This window comes from Blennius ocellaris (genome assembly GCF_963422515.1).
Source record: "Blennius ocellaris genome assembly, chromosome: 8".
NCBI lineage: Eukaryota > Metazoa > Chordata > Actinopteri > Blenniiformes > Blenniidae > Blennius > Blennius ocellaris.
Window position 1 is genome coordinate 10,351,311 of NC_137657.1, and position 21,939 is coordinate 10,373,249.

Below are 21,939 nucleotides of genomic sequence, written 5' to 3' on the forward strand. Positions count from 1 at the left end.
GCCGACAAACGGTGCGTTTGACTCATGGGAGGAAACTACAACCATGGCGGTGGGCGTCTTTATTGTTGTAACGGGAGATGTAGTATTTTATCCCCCAGATTCAACGGGACGTCTTGGAAGAAAACTTTCCAAAGATTTTCTGGGAGACAAGTAAAGCAAACGGTAAATATAACACCGACTATGAGCAGCGGCAAATAGCAGCTTGTAAAATGCCAGTAGCATTAACACTGTGCTGACAAGATTTATTGTCACAACTTTGTTTCCTCTAACTTCTCTGCTGCTGTTATGAATAACAGATTTCTCACTATACGGGAACGTTGCATCATTTTGCTTCAGTTTTTGCAATCGTATTTGCAGCCTTTTACCCGTCGACATGCCTCACAAGGCAGTGTGCAATGTGTTTTTGTTCAAAGAAACTTGTTAAAGTAAAAAACAAAACTTCAGTCAGATCCAAAATTTCCCCAAGTATGTACAAACAATCCACATACAAAAAGACATTTCTTTGCTTACTGTTGGTTATTCAAATACCATCCCTAAAACTAAGAATGTATCTCTTTCACCCTGTGACTTTACATTTATTACTGAGGAATTTGTTTGAGACATTGTGTGTCAACTATGAAACGCTTAAAAAAGTCACAAACAATACTTGGGAAAAAAAATGTGATTAAAATAATTGCCCTTCCACTTTTCCCCTTAGTGAAGGCATTAAAGCTTTTTGAAAGATCATTAGCTGGTTTGGATCAGTTGGAAAGCATCTGAATAAAAGAAACAGAATCAACCTGTCAGATATCCTGCCCCCTCGTCTATTATAAGTACAGTAGCTGTGATATGCTGGCAGTTATTTGTGTGAACAGGTGGGCTGGTCTCAGTGTGTGAGTGAGCATCTTTCTCTGCCCTGCCAGGAGCCGGGATCAGGGCGAGTAGGGGACCTGGACGTGCATTCACACCCACCGAGGATGCGCTGAACTGAGAAACATCTGCTAAAGTGTCCCCCCTCAATGCAGATATGGTAAGAATCCAATACACAGGGAGCAGCTCATCGGACCTACTTTGGTGTTTAAATTCCAGAAGTGGTATTTTTCACACAACTATTTATATTAAACGTTTGTCCTGTTAAGTGATTGTTCCCTGAGCCTCCGGTTTGTGATGCTCTCAAGAGGCAAGACTTTGGAGACTGAGTAACAAAGCTCACTGTGTATGTGGCAACAACCTAATTGTTAAGGAGATTAAGGTGGAATGTTGAATTGAATCCCAGCATTAATATTTAATCGGCTAAATCTGTCCATAGGGGGTTCACAGTGTGTGAGCAACTCACAGATGGAGTCAGGAAGATTTCTCTCTGGTGAAGAGAAGAAGGAGCAGGATGTACATGTTTGATTATGAGAGCAGGTATTAATATGTAATGATTTCTCTTTAAAACAACTATATATATATATTTATTTATATTTCTTGAGTTATCATGTTAAACATTTTTTCAGAATCACTTTTCAAATTTATGTAAAAACTGAAAACAATTGTCAAGCACCAATCCTACAATAAAATGGAGCTTGAATAAACATATAAAACACGCACCCAGATAACAAAATGACACTCACACGTGTGTTGTTTACATCCAAACTGTTTGAACCGAATAGACCACGTTTATGAAATGTATTTCTATATCCAGTCTGGGTGTCACATCAAATGAAATAACATTTTATACAAATGCTATAAATGCGTATATACAGTATATCTAAAATGCACCCATTCATCCATCAGTATCATTGGCCTTAGACACGTAAAGGTTGCAGACGGCAACTGGAAGTTAAATGGAAGAAAATAGAAAAGAGTCGATTTTCACGACACTGAAAACAAAACAAAAAATGCAGGGTGATATGACAGGATTGATCTTTATGTCCGTTTCAGAGCATGTTTAGATTGTGGAAGGAGAGCAGGTGAAAACCCCACACATGCACAGAGAGAACAACACAACACAGAATTGAATTCAGTGCCATTTCTTGAGTGGCTCCTATTTCCAAAATCTAAAGTTCTGAAACGAGACCAAAGAGGTCACATGCTTTCCAAAGATGTATGTATGTATTTAATTATAATTACCATTGTTCACAGATTATTCACTCGCCTGCTGAATTATGCAAATGTGATTGCATCCATCCAGAGAGAATAACAGATGTTTTACAGGCTAAAAATTAACCAAATGCGACACACCTCAAATCTTTAACAACGAAAACATTTTAAACTTCTTGAAAAGTCCTATTTTCTTATGTGTCACTGCTTCAAAACCCTCGATTTTAATCAATGTGTCACCATCAAGGTCTGAACAAATCAAGCCACACCTTCCATTTTCTCCAAAACATGCAGGATGGACACTCTCATTTAAGAGGATAGGACAATGCTCAGTAAACTGGAGCTTGACTCATTCCTTTAAGGTTTCAGTGCTCCACACGGCCTATATGACTTTTTTAGTTTTACGATTTGTAAAGTACAGCATGTCTATAATGTTGTGAAATCAGTCAGAGTAGTTTGTTAATTATAACATTATAACATAAAATATAGTCTTGCAAAGCCTTTTCTTTCTGAGGGGCCTTTTTTTTTTTTTCACCATATATGTAGTATTTAGTCATGACACTACAGTGTAATGTAGAACACACCCACCCCACTCTCCCAGCACTGATTGCATCTGCCCATCCTCTCTCCATTTTGCCCTGTTTTTCCCTTTTCTGTCAGCTCCATCTTTTTCCATTTCGCATCGCTCCCATTGATTTTTTTGTTTGTTTTTCCAGCTGATTATGTCCCTCTACTCTGATTCGCCGGTGGGCACGCTGCTCCCTGCACTTTAATTGGACATTTAATTAGATCACAGTTTTAGTCCAATTAGACTCAGAGATGTGGGGAAAAGGGAATGGAGGGGAGAAGAGGAAAAAGTCCCCGAGCTGGTGTCTCTGTCTCCCTTCCCCCTTCCTCGTTCTCGCCCCCTCTCTTCACTCTTTTTCTTCATCTCCCTTTTTTGTCCGCCTCCCCGTCCCTCCCTCCTGAGGGTGGCTCATTAGTGATATAATGGGATGACACAAAACACACAGCTCCACTTACTCTGAGAATGTCTTCAGCAGGACATGAACTGCACAGACGAGGTGACAGCGATTCAGGTTGCTCATTGTTGGAGAAGTTGGGTGTGTGTGTGTGTGTGTGTGTGTGTGTGTGTGTGTGTGTGTGTGTGTGTGTGTGTGTGTGTGTGTGTGTGTGTGTGTGTGTGTGTGTGTATTTTTTGGGGGGTGGGACTGTTTCTGTTCCTCCTTAAAGCCTTACAGATAGTAAGTGTTGACAGTCCGCCAGTCAGAGCTGCATTGATCAGTACACACTCTCACACACACACACACACACACACACACACACACACACACACACACACACACACACACACACACACACACACACACACACACACACACACACACACACACACACACACACATTAATGACTTGCTGGGCCGAACCCTATCGACTCAGTGGAGTGCTCCAGTATGATATCACAACACCTAATGAGACTAAGATAAGCCTCATTACCAGCAGTGCTCGATTACATGCCAGTCAAATACGCGGCCATTCTGCACCACTTTCAGCTGCTCTCTGGTTCCACCGTATTCCTCTTTAGTTGTCGTCGCCTTTCGCACGGGCCCAAGACTCCGAGCACAACAATGCTCCCCGGCGGGCTAAAACACATGGGCAAGTGTAAACACAACGCAAACATACTACCGAGATGTATTCAGGTACGCACACACCTCGACTCAGGTGTGAGTCCTCGGAGGACACAAGCCAATCTCTGGAGTCCCCCGAGCAGTCGCACACCACCTCCGTTTCTGACTCCTACCTCCTCTCCACCCTCAGGAGGAAGATAGATAACCCGCCTGTAAATGTGTGTCTGCACACACACACACATAATGCCCACACTTCATATCTGCCTGTCTAATCTGCAGATATACATATATGTGTGTGCACGTGTAGGTGCTGTATGAACGGCAAGCGGCGGGCGGGGTGTTTTAGCCACAGGCATCGCTACCTGACCCCCGTGGCTGTGAGATTGACAGCTGTGGTCCCGCCTAATTGCATTACTCTCCCAGGTGATTGGCTCGCACCCTGGGGGCTCATTTGTCAGGATGCATTGTGGTAATGATGTAAATTAGTAGATCTGTGTGTCACTCAGCCTTCTCCCCTCCCGCTGATTGGCCCCGCTGTGCCCCGGGGTTCGGCCCCCAGCTGAGGGAGGCAGCTCATTGGTCCTTGGGGAAACGGGACGTCCCCCAGAAATAGGGCTTTACAGATTGGGCGTCCCTGAGGGTTGATATTATCCTTCCTTCTTACGTCTTCACCTGTCAGTCAAAACCCAGGTGCCGATCCCCGCAGCTTCTATCTTCTATCTGAGACATAGATACCCTCACACACAGGGACATGGTGCCTGTACGGACCCATGTTACTCACAAAGGAACCTGGACGCACGAACACACAGTCGAAACTGTCGAAAAAGTAGCATGTTTGTGCGAGTGTGTGTGTGTGTGTGTATGTATATGTATGTGTGTGTGTGTATGTGTGCGCGCGGTTGTTGGGAGAATTGAAATAAAGGCCACAGGCTCAGGCTCTGTTCCCCACTGCTTACCCAGCATGCCTTTGCTGTGGCCCCTATCAAAAGCAGACACCTTCACAGACAGCTCGAGAACCATGCAGACAGACACACTGTGCACAAACACACACTCTGACTCCCCGGCTTCTTCGCCTGTTTGTCTCAATAGCATCTATTGAAGTGTGGGTTATACTACGTGTGTGTGTCAGGATTCAGCAGTATTTAAGTGTGCAGCTCTCCCGTAGTGTTGCTGAAAGGTTTTGTGGGAGTGTCTAGATTCTTTGTTAAAATCGCTGCAGTTATATGAGGCCGAATATGAATAAAGACTAAATAATGTCAGCATCAGCATGAATCAATACTCATACAGATGCACAATCACTTGGTCTGGACCTCAGCCTTTGATCAATAGTTTACTCTGAGTTATTGTCTTCATATTAACAAGTGGAATGCTCCCCGAGGAACTGGTATGAATGGGTAAATGAGAGCACTCCAAACCTCTCAACAGGACCTTGTGTTGTTTTTACCCCTCTTTTGTTTGGCTGCAGACACTGCATCGCAAAAGCCTTTTTAGCCAAATTTGGATGCACTGTAGGTGTTTCCAAAACACTCAGGTCCTCATGAAACTCTAATTGCCTGCTCATGGCGATATGAATGTCCCTCACATAGATTTGGATATTGACTCTTGTCCCCCATGTCAATGTTTGGCCAAATTATAACTTTCTTTTCTTGCATCTAAGATTATTCTGATCAATTCATACTTTTTTTGTCGGAGCAGCTGGAGGCTTTTAGATTGACTTGGAAATGCAAGAGACGGTTCAGGCTAAAAACCCCCGAAGTAAAGAAAAGTTTGAGCGAAACGCCCATGACTGAACAGAGGCACAATGAATGTCAGATTGTCCCATATGGACACATGACATGATTCAGCGGCGGCATCGCCGCCATTTCTGCATGTGTTAAATATTAGTATTCGCAGACTGCATGTGTGTATGGGCATTTTCTTGTGTGCGCTGCCGACTGCGTAATCATCGTGAATTAAAGTTGTTTAGAGAAGTTTGTGGTTGATTTTGGTAAAGCCCCTGTAAAAACTCTCTCTCACGGAAAATCACTTCCCATGACGTGGCACATGTGCCAAACACGCACACACCAACGCACTCAGACACACCCCTTTAGGTGCCACTACACCCCCCCCCCCCCCCCCCCCCCACCCCTTCTTTGCACATGCAGAAACTTACTTTGCAGTAAATGTGGTAACTAACCTGTGTTAAGTATCTGCCCCTATTTGGCAGAGCGTGAGAAAACAGCGAGCATGATGGGTAATTGCCGCGCTGCACGCAGTGTCGACAGGAGCACTCTTTATGAGGTGACCGGAGGGAGGAAGAAGAGGATGGAGGACACGAGCACGTTCCCTCCTTCCTTTCTATTCCGCTCAATAGTTCTAAACTTTTCCAGAATGATAATGGAGTATTCAAGCGGCTGATACGTGATCGTGGTTTCTCTTCCGCCGTGTTTTGTAAAAAGAAAAAAAAAAAGAAAAAAAAACACCTTTATGCAATAATATTCAGCCGGATCGCTTCTTGCCGATGCTGATGAAAACATCTTGGAGGAATCTCTTGATTGTGGCATGAGTTTCTGCCTCCAGCATTTATGTGTTTAGGGGCAATAATTGATTTCTGTGTTGTGCCCCGCAGGGCTTGTCCCACATCTCCAAGCCCAACACACATATGCGTGCGCACACACAACCACAGCAAGGCATGCTGCAGTTTTAATGACACATGAATAAGACATGAAGAGAGACCCCCCTCTTACACGCTCACACAGGGTCTCCCCCTCCCCAGCTGCTTCCTGTCTGCAGATTACCCAGCTTTCACTGGGCTCTGGTTAAGTGGGGCCAGGAAGAGATTTAACCCCCTCAGCAGGAGCAGAAACAAGCAATACACACACACACACACACGCACGTACACACCAGCGTGCACACACTCCCCACAGTCAGCATATATTAGCTCCGTTATTATGTTATCGGAAAGTATGTGTTTTATTGTGTGATTGACTGCTAACAGAGCTTCAGGTTCTTTTTTTACAATTTGCCTCAAATTGGATGCATGTTTACGTTTGAAAGTGTAATTTTATGCCTTTCTGTGGCTCTGATCTGTTAGTTTAGGCAGCAGGGGGGAAAAAAGCAAGCCAATAGCTCGAGCCTTGTGGCAGAAATATAGTCAAGTTGATTTGTTTGGCACAATCAAAATCCATGGAATCGGCCGTTGGTTACCATTTCTTTTATGATCTTGTGATTCCCTGTTGCTCCTGAAGTTCAATTTTTTGCACATATGTTAAAATGTTAATAATCTGGTGCTCAGCATGAGCTACTCCAGCCAGTAGCAGGATGAGCTTGGAATCATGAAAATGAAAGGAAACTGTATCCACACAGCTTAATGTCATTGAATAAAGCATTGGTAAGTGAGGGTAGTGCGTGTTGCTGCAGGCTGAGCCGTGACCTTCCAGCTGTTTTTATTCCAGGCCTCGGTGACGTCCAGCGCAGGACCGGCCTCTCTGAGCTCCCAGGTGCATGCGGCGGCTGTCAATGGTGACCGGAGCGCTCTGCTCAAACTCATCGCAGGTAAGCAGCACTCAAGCAGTCAGCCAGTGTGCTAAATAGTCCACAGATTGTATACGCTCCAACATATCACTCCATCGATTTCTATAAGAAATCTTTACTGCAGTAACGTCAGTCTGCGGTCCGAGGGGAGGGGTCAGCTGCTGCACAAGTTGGGTTTTTTTTCATTCTTCACTATTACTTTGCTATTCTATTAAGTTGACGCCATGATCCTTCTGCTGTTGGAGACTTCTGCAAAGGGTTAAGATGATATGATAACGATATCCAGAAAAATGACAATACTCTCGTGTCAAGTATAATGTCCGTCAAATCAAACGTCTGTTGACACAAGTGCTGATTGCTGTTATCGGTTACCTTGTGATTTGGGTACATTTATGGACGTGTGTGCATGTATGTGTGTGTGCAGCGGAGCCCTCGCTGAGAGATCGCGAGGACCAGTTTGGCCGAACCCCTCTGATGTACTGCGTGCTGGCCGACCGCCTGGACTGTGCAGAGATTCTGCTGAAGACCGGAGCCTCGGTCAACAAACCCGACCACAGCCAGAGAACGGCTCTGCACCTCGCAGCTCAGAAGGTTCACACAGACACACACTTGGAACACCTGCACAACGATGTGACCAAAAAAAAAAAAAATGTTTTCTATTCTTTAAATCAAATTAGAATATAATCATTTATCGCATACAATAACCTTTTCTCTTTGAGGTTAACGAGCAGGAACATTTTTGACAGTCCCTAAGCTTTGATGGCAGTCTAGTGCCCTCTAGTGGCTTGAGTGAAGTTATAGCTTTCTGGCTTGTAGAAGCATTTATCAGCTGATTTAGTATTTATTTATTTTTTTTCCAATCCTTATGCACTAGCTTTGTCGTCATGCATTTCAAATACACACATATCCTCCTAATGTCCTCTTTCACTTCAGCCTGGACTTGCAGGCATTTGGAAGAATATGTCAACAGATCTGTTGCGAGAGAGTCAGGGCGAGGGGGGGGGGGGTGATAAATATTACATCTTAACATGTTTATTTATTGAAGGTTCCTCTTAATGGCAGTGTACTGATATGGGATATTCATATCACTGAAAGAGGGAGTGGTGGTAATAGTTTATTGGGATCCGTCTCACAGATGGAGAGCGTGTGTGTGTGTTTGTGTGTGTGTGCGCGTGTGTGTGTGTGTGTGTGCGCGTGTGTGTGTGTGTGTTGGGAGGTGCTAGTGATGAGAAGCCTTGTCTCCTTGACACCTGATCAATAAGTGGCTGAGACAGCGAAAGAGGCCAGGGATTACTGATCTAATTGGACTGAGAATAGAGAGGACAGGAACACGCACACGCACACACGCTAACACACATTCTCGACTCACAGTCGAGATGCATGCTCACACACAAGATAGATCTGTCAGACGGTGGCTTTGTGGCCATAGAAAGGCAAACATACAAAAACACACTCACACGCGTCTGCCGTCATGTCTTTGTGGACGAACACATGCTGCAGCTCAAAACATCACCCAGTGGCCTGGTGGTGTGAGACACAAACTTGAGGCAGGTGATGATGATGATGATGATGATGATGCTGATAATGATGATCTGAAGGGAATGACATGAAGAGCCTGGCGCTCGGTCAGACCGCCGGGACGCTTTTTACTGTTTAACAGCTCATCACAGGCACTGAGGAGTGAGGCAGGAGGAGGGAACGAAGATGGATGACCTGCGGATTGAACCAGACGCCGCTGAAAGCCTGGGGAGTCTGTGTGTGGGAGTGTGTGTGTGTGTGTGTGTGTGTGTGTGTGTGTGTGTGTGTGTGTGTGTGTGTGTGACATCGCTGCTGGTTCATGACTAATGTTGAAGAGAATTGATGATTTCTGAGCTCCTAATCAGCGCAGTTTGTCCTGTGTATTTTTGTTGCAGGGGAATGTGCGTTTCCTGAAGCTGCTGCTGTCCAGGCGCGCTAACTGGCTGCAGAAAGACTTGGAGGAAATGACCCCGCTTCACCTGGCCACCAGACACCCCTCCCCGAAAGCTCTCGCCCTGCTCCTCAAATACATTGGACCAGGAGAGGTTGACACACAAGACAAGAACAAGGTCGACTCTCGCACTCACATAAAAGTCATTTTCGCATGTTTATAATCGCTAATCAGTCCGAAAGGACGTCGAACCAATCATTTGCACAGAGACAACTGACTTAAGATGGTTTGGAAGAAGTGGTTGGAATGTAAAACGCGGAGACTCACTCCCACAACACTTCATAGTTTAACAATCTTTGTCTTTGTCCCAAGCTCTGCAGATACAACCACAAACACACAATCCCCTCTCTCTGTTGGAGCCGATGTCTATCTGACATCAGTAGTTCGTTTTGTAATAATCCAATATGCATCATCGTGTCAGATGACAGTGGCTCCGGCAAAAACTCAGAATAGCTCGGTGGCCGTCATGGAGGCCGTATCCCAGTTCAAATCTACACAAGTCTGCTGGTCCATCTTCAATATGAGCTTTGTGCGGCACATTCACTCATATTCCCCTGTCGTGTTATTGTGAAACGAAAACCTCAAGCCTGCCACAACTTTTTTTCCAAGCTTTATTCATTGATTTGTGCCTTTTCATGTTTATTTTCCTCGTTTGTTTGTGTGTGTGTGCGTGTGTTGTTGTGTTTTCTTCTTTTTTTTTTAAATCAGCAAACTGCTCTCCATTGGTCAGCGTTTTATAACCGTCCGGAGCACGTACGCCTCCTCATCAAGCACGACTCCAACATCGGCATCCCAGACAGTGAGGGCAAGATCCCGCTGCACTGGGCCGCTCACAGTCAGGAGCCCAGCGCCACACAGACGGTTCGCTGCATCCTGGTACCTGCCGCCGCGCAAATAACACACAAACCCACAGTGACTATTGTTGTCATAATCTCACCATCTCACCCCCGCCTGTGTGTGTGTGTGTGTGTGTGTGTGTGTGTGTGTGTGTGTGTGTGTGTGTGTGTGTGTGTGTGTGTGTGTGTGTGTGTGTGTGTGTGTGTGTGTGTGTGTGTGTGTGTGTGTGTGTGTGTGTGTGTGTGTGTGTGTGTGTGAAGGAAGCAGCTCCCACAGAGTCACTGTTGAACTGGCAGGACTACGAGGGTCGCACACCCCTGCACTTTGCCGTCGCCGACGGTAACGAGGCGGTAGTGGAGGTGTTGACATCTTACGAGGGTTGTAATGTCACAGCTTACGATAACCTCTTCAGGACGCCGCTGCACTGGGCAGCTCTGCTGGGTGAGTGTGGACAAACTGGAGGGGAGTCACTGCACGGGGCCTTCAGCCTGCTTTAAAATAATAGGCCCTTCTTCGACACGATACATTTTCATTCTCATCAGCCTCTTGGAGTGATTCCTGCTGGGTGCAGCAATCCCTAGGCTTTTCCTCATCCTGATTAGTGACAGATGTTTGTTTGTTTGGGGGCTTTTTTTTTTCACCGTTTATTAACTGTGAGAAATGTGACGGTGTGTGTTTGATGAATTTTCCAAACTCTTCACATCTTTGTCTCCCTCCAATTTATTTTTTCAGGCCACGCCAAGATTGTCCACCTGCTGTTGGAAAGAAACACGTCAGGCACGATACCCTCAGACAGCCAAGGAGCGACGCCGCTGCACTATGGTGCTCAGAGCAACAACGCTGTGAGTCAAATACACTCAGAAAGCACCAAATTGATGCGTCAGTGTCATGGTACTTTGTCCAAAATACAAAAGCTGCCTTCTCCTCGTGGTTCTGCGGCTGAGGGAAAATGTCAAAGCACCTTGGGCTGTTCAGGATCTGAATCCACAACAAAAGAGATTTTTTTTTTTTTTTAAAGAAGGTCATTGCCATTTGATGGTGAAATTTAACGTTTGAGTATATACACTTGTCATAATTGTATTTCTTTGTATTTGCAATGTCTTCCAGTGTGACATGCTTTGGTGGGGACTATTATGGGTATAATGTCTTTGATCCATATTTTATACTACTGTTAACACATCAATGTTGGAACACATGTTCACTCTGAGTGATTAAAATGATATTGATAAGTAAAGGGTCATTTTGACCGTGAGAAGCTCTTGACAGTCCCTTTTCTTGAATTTTCCACACATTGATGCCCATCCCAGTGGCTTCATGTTTGACTGATTGTTGTTAATGGAGTGTATCAGGACAGCCTGGACTTAAATGTTTTGGTCACATTCCAAAACACGGTCCTTCTCTATATATACTCCAAGAGTCTGTATATTTTATTGTCACTGTTATCCGTAAAATCAATGCTTGGCAGAGGCATCCATCCATGTATTTCCTATTTAAAAGCACTGGTCAGTTCACCAAATCAAAACATATAACTTCTTTATTGGAAATTTGTGAGTGTGGCCTTACGTTGCCTCTCATATTATCTACACAATTCCTTCCACTTGAAGACAATTGTGGGTTGTTGTTTCTTTAAATGGTGACGTACAAATACTTGTTTGTCTACAACATCCATGATATAAACCATACTTGACATCTCAACTCTTTCTCACAATTAATCCCCCCCCAAAAAATGATCTGCCTTTCTGTGTGTGAAGGAGACAGTCGGGGTGTTTCTGTCCCATCCATCAGTAAAGGATGAATCGGACCTGGAGGGGCGGACCGCCTTCATGTGGGCTGCTGGGAAAGGCAGCGACGATGTTATCCGCACCATGCTCTCCCTCAACCCTCACATCGACATCAACATGGCAGACAAGTACGGCGGCACTGGTGAGCTTTGAACTCTGAAGCCTTATGCTTTTATTCCTCCCTGAAAGTGGTTGTGTCGGCCAGTAGCGTTTGGTTCTGTGAGGCAGTCTGGCGGTGGGCGAGATAGTGCTCTCGTAAAGAAAAAAAAAAAAAGTTTGGTAGCCTAACGAGACTCTTTGTTTGTTCCATAGCATGGCTCGATCTCCATTTTTTGGATTTGAGTTGTTGATGACATCACAGGGAATTCCCCCTGAGGTGCAGAGTGGATTAGGGAGACAAGGAGCTGATACTGTCAGCAAAATTAGTGATGGCATAATGAACAGACTTTGCTAGTGCCAGTGTGGGTCTTGCATGCAAGCACACACACACACACACACACACACACATACACACACACCCACACGCGCACGCAACTTCACCTCCACGATCGAACCCCCGGGGCTGTTTGGACATATAATCTCCATGGCCCCCTCTGCTCAACCATGCAGTCGTTGTTTATGCATGGATAACATGCAACGGTTGAGTCATTCTAATGAGACAGTGTGAAGGGCAGTGGAACTGACTGGTGCCCCGATCACTTCCATGCACTGTCTGGGGACTGGACCGAGGGGAAGGAAGGGGGTGTCCTCCACATGGATTAAGTGCAGCGCTCCTCATTAAATTTCACTGCCTGTTTAACCATCCATTGACCAGGATTTTGCCACAATCCAGAGAGGAGCCAAGGGGATGAAGGAACAAAGAAGGGTCAGACGACGGAGGAGCAATTGTCTCGAGGGTGTTTATTGTCCAGTTAGATTCCAGATTTGGATCTTTATGTTTTGTGTGTGTGTGTGTGTGTGTGTGTGTGTGTGTGTGTGTGTGTGTGTGTGTGTGTGTGTGTGTGTGTGTGTGTTTGGACAGCACTGCATGCGGCCTCCCTGTCGGGCCACGTGAGCACCGTGAAGCTGCTTCTGGAGAAGGGCGCCATGGTGGACTCTCTGGACGTTATGAAACACACGCCACTGTTTCGCGCCTGCGAGATGGGATACAGAGATGTCATACTCACACTCATCAAGGGTGCCAGTGCCGGCAGTATTAACACATTTCGCAGATTTCTAGCTTGGATAATGTTTCAGGGAAAGTCATTATTTCTGGTTGTTTGGGTGGAAGGCTCAGCCCGCGTGGACCTGGTCGACGTGGACGGTCACACTGCTCTCCACTGGGCGGCTCTTGGAGGGAATGCTGAGGTCTGCCAGATACTGATGGAGAGTGGGATTAATCCCAACGTGCAGGTATACAATAACAATCTATACGGCGGTAAAATTTCGGATTGTGGTCGCCTGGTGAGAGCACACTAGGTCACGAGTTCAAATTCCTGCTGTGAATATTAAATTGCCCGGGTTGTGTCCTGAGGCAAGGGGGCATACTGGTGAAGTGCTGCTTCAGATGAAAGCATCTGCTAATTGACATGAGAGAAAACATCATTCATTTATTACACACAGCCGGGCTTTGTCTGGTGGATTATCATTTACTTCATGTTTCTTTTCCATTAAGCATGTGACTGCAGCTATTCACCCACAAATCCTGAGCGGCGCGTATAAGACAATAGCGTTTGACCAAAGCCAATAATAAACAACACTGCAGGAGCACATCATAACCAATCAGCTTTAATTTCCCAACACACTTCAAGTCTTAGATTTTTCTCTCATGCGATGCTTCCTCATTTGTACATTTAAGTTCAACAGCTTAATTTAAAAAGTAAAAACTACAAATGTTTTATTGTATAATGTGAGAAGCACTTTAAGCTGTTGGCAGTGCTACAAATTTGAGTGCTTCTTTCCTCACCCAACGAGCAAAGACTGTGAGTTTGTCTGCAGGAGTTCAGGAAAAAAATAGGTACTTAAATTACAGTCTGAATCAAATAAACATAAACTTTGTGAACTGTAACCAACACAAAATGATTTTGTGGTTTACCATGTACCTTGTTGGCAAAACGAGCGAGATTCACCGCCTTGTTAGACCGCCACCCTTGGTTTCGATCACGCTGTAGCAGAGAAAGTGCAGCAGCGGAGGTCGAGTCGGCCTGATTCATCGATCGCTTGTCTGACTGGGGTTTCTGCAAGTTAGAATCTATGGCCTCAACAATGTCTCTGAAATAGCAGCAGGCCGACTGCGCTGTGTATAGATAAGTTATATTTAATTGACGAAGGCTCCCATTCGCTTTGCCTTAACAAAGATCACCCGCCGCGAGTAAGCGTATAATCGGGATCGGCTGCAAAGTTTCTTGAGCTCCAGTCTACGACTTTTGGAACAGGATCAGGCTGGACGGACTCCCCTGCAGTGTGCCGCTTACGGCGGCTACATCACCTGCATGGCCGTGCTCATGGAGAACGACGCCGACCCAAACGTGCAGGACAAGGAGGTGAGTGGTGGCTCACGTCTGCTCGCCGCTCAGACTCCCGAAACAAGAGTACCGTTTAAAAGCAGGACGGTGTTTTTTGGTTGGCCAGGGGCGGACCGCTCTCCACTGGTCGTGCAACAACGGCTACCTGGACGCCGTGAAACTGCTGCTGGGCTACAACGCCTTTCCCAACCAAATGGAGCACACCGAGGAGAGGTGAGGACGGGGACGGCAGCAGACGCAAGGACACAAGCTGGAATACCGGTGTTTTGAGGGACACGTTATTTTTTTGTGTGCAGATACACTCCTCTGGACTACGCTCTGCTGGGGGGACACAGTGAGGTGACACAGTTCATGCTGGAGCACGGCGCTCTGTCCATTGCAGCCATCCAGGACATCGCCGCCGCCTCCATCCAAGCAATCTACAAGGGTTACACCGTCCGCAAGGCGTTCAGGGAGAGGAAACAGCTCCTCATGCGCCACGAGCAACTGCGCAAGGATGCAGCCAAGTGAGAGATGAGAAAATAGACACACGCATTTAGACACACATCGTTTCCACATGTGTAATTTAGCTTTGCTCATTATGCAGTCACCATTTGCGTTCATGCCTCATTAGCGCCCCTCTGACTTTCACAAAGTGCCTTCAATTTATTCGTACGTCCACATGCTTTCCGACAATCTCTTATTCTTGCTTCAATCTTCATTATCTGTCTCCGTCTTGCTTTTCTCACCCAGATAAGAACAGTCACACCCAATCCATATCTATCTTTTTTTGCTGTCATCCCAGCACACACATACGTCTTCCCTCTGTCTTGCCTTTGTCTCCTTCCGCCGTTGTCATTTGCTCACCAGTTTCACCCCACACGACGCTTTATTTGACATGTAAATCTGTTTTAAAGAGGATACGCCACGATCTTTCATGAAAAGTTTTAGTCTTTTATATGATGTTTCACTTACAAAGTCAGGTAAGTATTGTGGAAATTGTCATCTGTGCTCTGGATTCTTATCTAATTCTTCTTTTAATAAAAAAAATTAGTAGAAAGTAAAGTTTTTCCTGCGCAAACTGCTAAAGTTACAGGTTACAATGAAAGATAGTCCTATAATTCTTGTGCCGGCTTCTTTAGGAGACGAGGCGCAAAGATTACTATCCTAGGCATCCGTGACTTGTCCTGCACCGTTTGGGCCACGGAAAGAAAAAGCACATGAAAACATGCACAAAGTTCAGGAATAAATCGCCTTGACTTTTGTTAGTGATTTGGCTGACCGTTTCCGAATATATCGCAAAAGATGGCAAAAACGTTTCCGATACAAGGCGGATAGGAGAGAGACCTCATGGAGGAAATCACACAGCGATGTTGCTACGCTACCTGACCTACCGAGTTGGCATCGATATGAGCTCATGTCTCACATGCGAGCCAAAGAACTGTGGCTTTTTCAGATGTAAAAGAGTGATTAGATCTCGATGTATGTAAAGACATACATTTTCCACTCAGTATTTATCTATACCACTCTTTTCTATTTTCAGTAGTTGTAACATTGGATGTTTCACTGCACATACAGTGGTATGTCGCTTTAGCCCTCGCTTTTCTTTATGCTCAGGAAACGAGAAGAAGAGCAGCGGAGGAGAGAAGCCGTGCAGAGCGTGTCAGCGCCCGCTGCCGAGAGACGGAAAGTTTCACAGACGAGAGTGGAGCAAGAAAGGCTCTCCTTTGAGAACATTGTAGGGAACTTATCCATTAATGATGCGCCGGTGGAAACTCAGAAACCAACCAGAACGGAACGCACAAAGAGCAAAGAAGAACGACACAAAGGTACTGAACCACAGAAATGTTTGAGGTCGCTTGTACCGGTGGAGAAAATGTCATCTACCTGCACGAGAGTCCAACCCGGCAGTAAAACTGATGATTCGCATGGCGTTGTGGTATATTCTCACGTAAGGTAATCGAGAGCCTTTTAACTTTTATCCCATCAGCCCACAAAAGCAGGTCGTCGCGAAGAAGTAAAGTGTCTGAGCCGCAGGAGGCCCCCGAAGCTTTGGGCCACGGCCGTGAGAGCGCCGACGCTGCACCTGGCGCTCCTCAGACCACCAGGCTGGAGGAACTTCTGTCTCCTGCCAGCTGCAGACAGCCACCCAGCCCGAAGCCCACGTCCCCCTCCACGCGCAGAATCGCGGTCCGGCCGCCCTCGAGCGCGTGCACCACCTCTACCCCCCTCCCCGCCGCGGACCCCAGCAGCGAGGCCAGGGCGAGCGAGTGCGTCCCGCGAAAAGACGCAGGCGGTCGCATCGGCAAGACCGATTCCCACGCCTCTCCGAAAAAGCAAAGGAAACACAAGGAGCAGACTGCGCAGAGGGACAAGGCTCCCGTCGCCCCACTGGGAAGTAAACCGTCTTTTGATCACAAGAGCCCTCCGAGAAAGACTCGCTCCGCTTCGCGTGCGTCCGTGCCGGCGCGCACGCACAGGGAGCACAGCAAAGAGCAGCGCAGGCGGAGGAACGAGGCCGCGTGCATCATCCAGCGGGCCTGGAAAAGGTGGGTGGAGAGCTTTGCTCGGCGCGTTTTGGCACCTGGAGAGGCGTTCAGGAGTCGAGGCTTCTTTGACAAAAGAGAAACCTGAAATGTGCCATGTGGTGCCCACATGAGCCCTCACCCATGCCAAAGGGTTCTCACCCCCCCCCCCCCCCCCCCCAGTTTAGTCTGGTTGCCATCAACACTGGAGCGAGGAGGGGGGGGGGGGGGCGTGGGAGAGGAGACGGGGGACAGCAAGGCTATAATCTAAAACTTTCATACAACTTTAACAAGAGGCTAAAAGTTCAATCGGGCTGCTTTAATAGCTACCAGCAGCTTCCCTCTGCCTTCTGCTCTCTTTTACTTACCCTGCGTTTCTCTTAGCGGCTGCCAATCCACAGCAGGAGGTCCCCTGTTCCTCCTCAGTTTTCACAATTAAATTGTGTATATGCGGCCTATTAACTGCCTTGAATAAACTTGTTTATTTTGTTTACGCTTAGTGAGCATTAGTGCGAGGACTCACCAGCGTTCGGGCGCTTTGAACCCCGTCTGAGAGGCCTAATTGAACGGCGTGCGTCTCCGCAGGTTCTGTGCACGCAGGCGGGGAGAGGTACACGCCCACCAAGAGGTTGAGTCAGGTGAGGCCCACTACGCCCAGAACGCCAGGAAGACGGACATCAGACCTCTGCTGGCTAAACCTGCGCAGAGTAAGACGTCTGTGCTGCAAAGCATCTACGGTAAGGCGTCCATGCGGCCGACATTTTTTTTGTTGGGAACGCTTTGGGAGATTGGAAACAAACTCCCTTAAATTACCAATATAAAACATGTTATGATTTGAGGCGACGGGAAAAGCTGAAATAATGGATTTTCTGTTTCCAAACTTCCAAGCTGAACATGTACGAGCCGTTGACCTGTGACGTCTACAACAGGAAGCTCTTTGCGTGAGCTCTCAGGGAATGGCAGTAACCATCGATCTGATGGCGATCCAACAGCAAATTACTTTTTTTGCTTACTTGACAGTAGAAGGGACGAGTGGAGATGAATGATTAAAGTTGGGCAATGACGCAAACTGAAGTGCTTTGGTCAAATCAGGGAACCGTGCAACTCATAGTTGGCGCTTTATATCTGGGAGCCAGAGACGCCCCGTAACTCCCTGTGTTTACGCGACAGTCAAAACAACACAACACTACATCTGCTAATGATACGGGGGAAACGGCAGTAGTTCTCAACTCGCTGCCATTGTTCTTCGTAACGACTGCGCAGTCAGACGCGTTCTGGAAACGGGTTGGTATTGATCGAGGGACTCTTGACATCATATCCAACCCCAATGATTGCAATCAATGGCGTTGAAACCGGTGTGAAGGAGGTGCTGTGACTTCTGACAGGGACGTGGCAAAAGGTGCAGACTTGTGTTGCAGTGTCCTGCTCAGAGAGCAGCAGCAGTTTTCAGGTCTTCTACCTTCATAAAAAAAAAAAAACAAACAAACAAAAAAACAGCCCAGAAAAAGTGCTTGTTATCGGTCATATTTCAGCATAGAGTCTTGTGAGTTAAATAAATAAACACACACTAACCATTAATGTGTTTGGAACATTAATGTCAGTTGAAGTGCAGCGCTCCAGCGAGTCCCAAAAAAAAATAATGGAATAAACAACCAATGTAGATGCAGATGAAACTAAACTGAATCAAAAAAAGATGTAGTCAGCTGGAGATATTTATATCGCAAACATCCTCGGAACCGTTTTTGTTTTTCACTCATTTTGTTGAGGCCATTATCTCGGACAACACTAAGAGACAATCAAGCACACGATTAAGGACAATTCCTCCGAACGAACAGGCTTGTTGGTCTGCCCGGGGGGGGGGGAGCACAAGAATATCATGAAAACTCGAGAGAGAAATACCCAAATAAAGAGTCATCTCAGTGTATCCTGTTCAAACGCTTCCTCTTCAGTTCTTATAGTCACCCAGTCACACCAGGAGAAGGCTGCTGCTGCAGGAGAGCAGATCTTGTCCTTGCTCAAGGCCTGGCTGTGGCAGCGGTGAGGCGGATTAGAAACGGTGGCTTTTATTTCCCCTCCTGGAAGCTCTTGTCGCTTTAGGGATCGGCATCATCAACTTCCAGTCACAAGTGTGCTTTTCTAACAATTAGGACGCCACTCCTGTTAAATCGGTCGAAGGAATTTGTACTGGCTCCCAATATTTTATCAGTGTGTTTTTGTAGTTGGCTACATGTGACTTTCGGATCATTTCGGTGCGTCTCATATTGCGCCCTCACATATGTACTGGAACACACGCCTCCATTGTCAAACCAGGGACGCTGTCGGCGTCCGATAACGGAGACGGGAGGAGACTGGAGAGTCACAATCGTTATTTAACCGCACTCAACATGCCGGTGTTGCGGGCGGTTCTGGTGACGGGGGGGGGGACCCGTGTAAATGTCTGGGTGACGCTTCAATCCGCATACCTGGACAGTATCAGCCTGGTCTCGCTCGTGGAGCCTCTGCTGGGTTTCGCTCCGCCGACAGGACTGACCTTCATAACACATCACCAGGTGATGATGGGAGGACGGGCAGGAACTGTGTCGCGCCAAAACATACAAGCACACGTGCCCTCGCCAGTCACGGGGGGGGGGGGGGGGGGGGGGGATAGACTCTGCGGTCCAACCCAACCTTCGGACGTGATTCCCCCCCCCCCTCCTCGCCCCCACCTCCTCTCGCTCCCTCTTTCTCTGCTTCTCCCTATCTGACAGTCCTGGCACTGTGAAAAGTTCAGAGCTGTCAGGGGGAATGTCAGACGACTGCGTAGAGCTATCTGCTGCACACACACACACACACACACACACACACACACACACACACACACACACACACACACACACACACACACACACACACACACACACAGCCCCCCCCCCCCACCCCCACCCCCACAATACACCACACACATGCATATGACTTATTTTCTTGCTCCCTCGTCATTCATGTCTAAGAAGTAGTTGGACATTTGACTACAACTGTAGACTGGGTTTGTGGCCTCACTTAGTTTTCATTCATTTTTGGGATTTTTTTTTTTTTTTTATATAATTGTCCTCGTAACTGTGTTATTACCAATATGAACAGACGTACAAGTTTGTGCAAAAGTGACTTGTTCACTCTACTGGTAAAACTATTATGCACTCAAAGTTTAAACATTGAAATGGTTCAAGTCCTTTCATTGTAGAGTTTGCATGTTCTTTTCTGACTTTTCACAGAGGTGTGCCAGCTTCCCCAAAGACATGGATTTAATGACTGGAAATTGCCTGTGTGTTTGTGATGAAATGGTGTTTACCAGGGTTTACTCTCCCCCTGTCACTTTTAAGTATGATGAAGCTTTATGGAAGATGGATATATAAAAAAAAAAAAAACCTACAAAATAACAGGATGATTGTACAGAGGGAAGGACAGAGACTGCAGCTGTGCGGTGAAGAATGCATTTAACATTCTCCCAAAAAGTCATAAAGTAACATATGTGTCTGTCAACATTAAAAAGTTTGGATATTTGTGGTAAACAACATTTTCCAATTCAAAAATACTCGAATTGCAACTGACGTAGAGTAACAGGGTGGTTATTCAGTGTTCGATAAGACAGTGATCACACTGCAAGAATGCTGCTGATGGGAATCAGTTGTTTTTGCATCACAATCTTTTTTCTTTTAAACATCAAGTACAAAGAAGTGCTTTGAGGAAGTTCACAGGAACTTGTCTTAAAATGACATTGATTTTGTCACTGCTTGTGTAAACATCAATGTGATCGGCCTCTTTTATTGCCTGAAAACACGTTCGTCTCCGCTTTGGGGCATCTTGATTTAACGATAGGAATTTCGTCAGTAAGCCACACGGCTTTTCACAAATTCAAGCAGCAAACTATTATATATATAAACTGTATTTCTTCAAAAAGAGTATTTGGACAAGGCCCCAGCGAGATTTGAACTCGCGACCCCTGGTTTACAAGACCAGTGCTCTAACCACTGAGCTATAGGGCCTGTGCTACTGTCATGTGTTTACATCGTCTGATAATCTCAGTAATGTTTCACTTGGACAGTTGACCTTGGGCGTGGATCCCGACGAGATGAACCGGTTCAAGGAGCGGCCGGATCTTTGTTTGCTTTAGTGCGCTTGACACAGAAATCATTTCCATTATGCTCCCAAGAAATCTTGGGTTACAAGACTGACAAGTTGATTTATGTAAATAAGAGTTTTGCCACCCCTCGGACAGTAAATTGACCATCTAAAATCTTTCCGCCACTGTCCTGCAGGCAGCTCCATGGCCCGGCGAGGGCGTTTGTTTCGGGGATCCCAGTCTCAGCTGCTCTCAGACGTCCCTCTACACACACAGAGCCAGCGTGAGTTCACGTGCACAAATTTAAAAAAAAGAAAAGAAAAAAACAGCATTTCCATTCGGTGAAGGTTTTTAAGATTCGACGCTTTCCATTTCAGTGAGCGGCATCGACTGCGTGCACCTGCCCGACGCTGTGAACCAAGCCAGGCAGTACTCGTACCACCTGAGACCACAGAGCGCCGGACAGGGGACGAGAGGCCGGGGGAAACATTGAACACACACACACACACACACACACACACACACCTCGTGCTCTTTGATGTTTTCTCAGCTCGCTGGCAAGTCTTGCCTCTATAGAATTACTCTACGCATTGTTCCCTCCATGCGCTCAGCTTTCTAAAATTAAGCCATATGACATCAGAGCCATGACCTCACAGGGTGGGGTTAAGTCGACAGAAATGGTGTGTGTAAAAAGATAACCTTTCATCCATTGTGGAGGGATCACATACACACTCCGTCTCCCTCGTTCTCCATAGCGCTCGCACACACACTGAGATAACCTTTCCTCCCGTTGTGGAGAATGAGGCAGTCTATCAACAGCCGGTCATACAAATAGCCCACCTGCAGCCACCGACACACACACACACACAGGAAAAAAAAAAAAATCTGGTCTTTAAGTTCTGTCCCTCTCAACAGACATGTATTTTTGAATTCTGCCTTTTTTTTTGTTAACTTTTATTTGTACATGAATCATTTTTATGGTGTTATTTCTCAAAATATATATCTTCTTTGTCTATAATAATGTATGACATAAAAAAATTTTT

The 21,939-nt window shown here is 46.2% G+C and overlaps 1 protein-coding gene across 1 annotated transcript; it reads left to right on the plus strand.

Annotated features, from left to right (window-relative positions):
* The first annotated feature begins 37 nt into the window (after positions 1–37).
* Positions 38–21,877, plus strand: invs (inversin). The gene is made up of 19 exons (XM_080500982.1): positions 38–162; positions 903–1,009; positions 7,127–7,226; positions 7,630–7,796; positions 9,119–9,292; positions 9,883–10,050; positions 10,272–10,452; positions 10,744–10,853; positions 11,763–11,934; positions 12,814–12,969; positions 13,063–13,184; positions 14,207–14,314; positions 14,403–14,509; positions 14,593–14,802; positions 15,893–16,104; positions 16,266–16,824; positions 17,386–17,537; positions 21,093–21,179; positions 21,274–21,877. Exons 2-19 carry the CDS (start codon positions 1,007–1,009, stop codon positions 21,387–21,389), a joined length of 2,904 nt encoding a protein of 967 aa, XP_080357108.1. The 5' UTR covers positions 38–162; positions 903–1,006; the 3' UTR covers positions 21,390–21,877.
* The last annotated feature ends 62 nt before the right edge of the window (positions 21,878–21,939 follow it).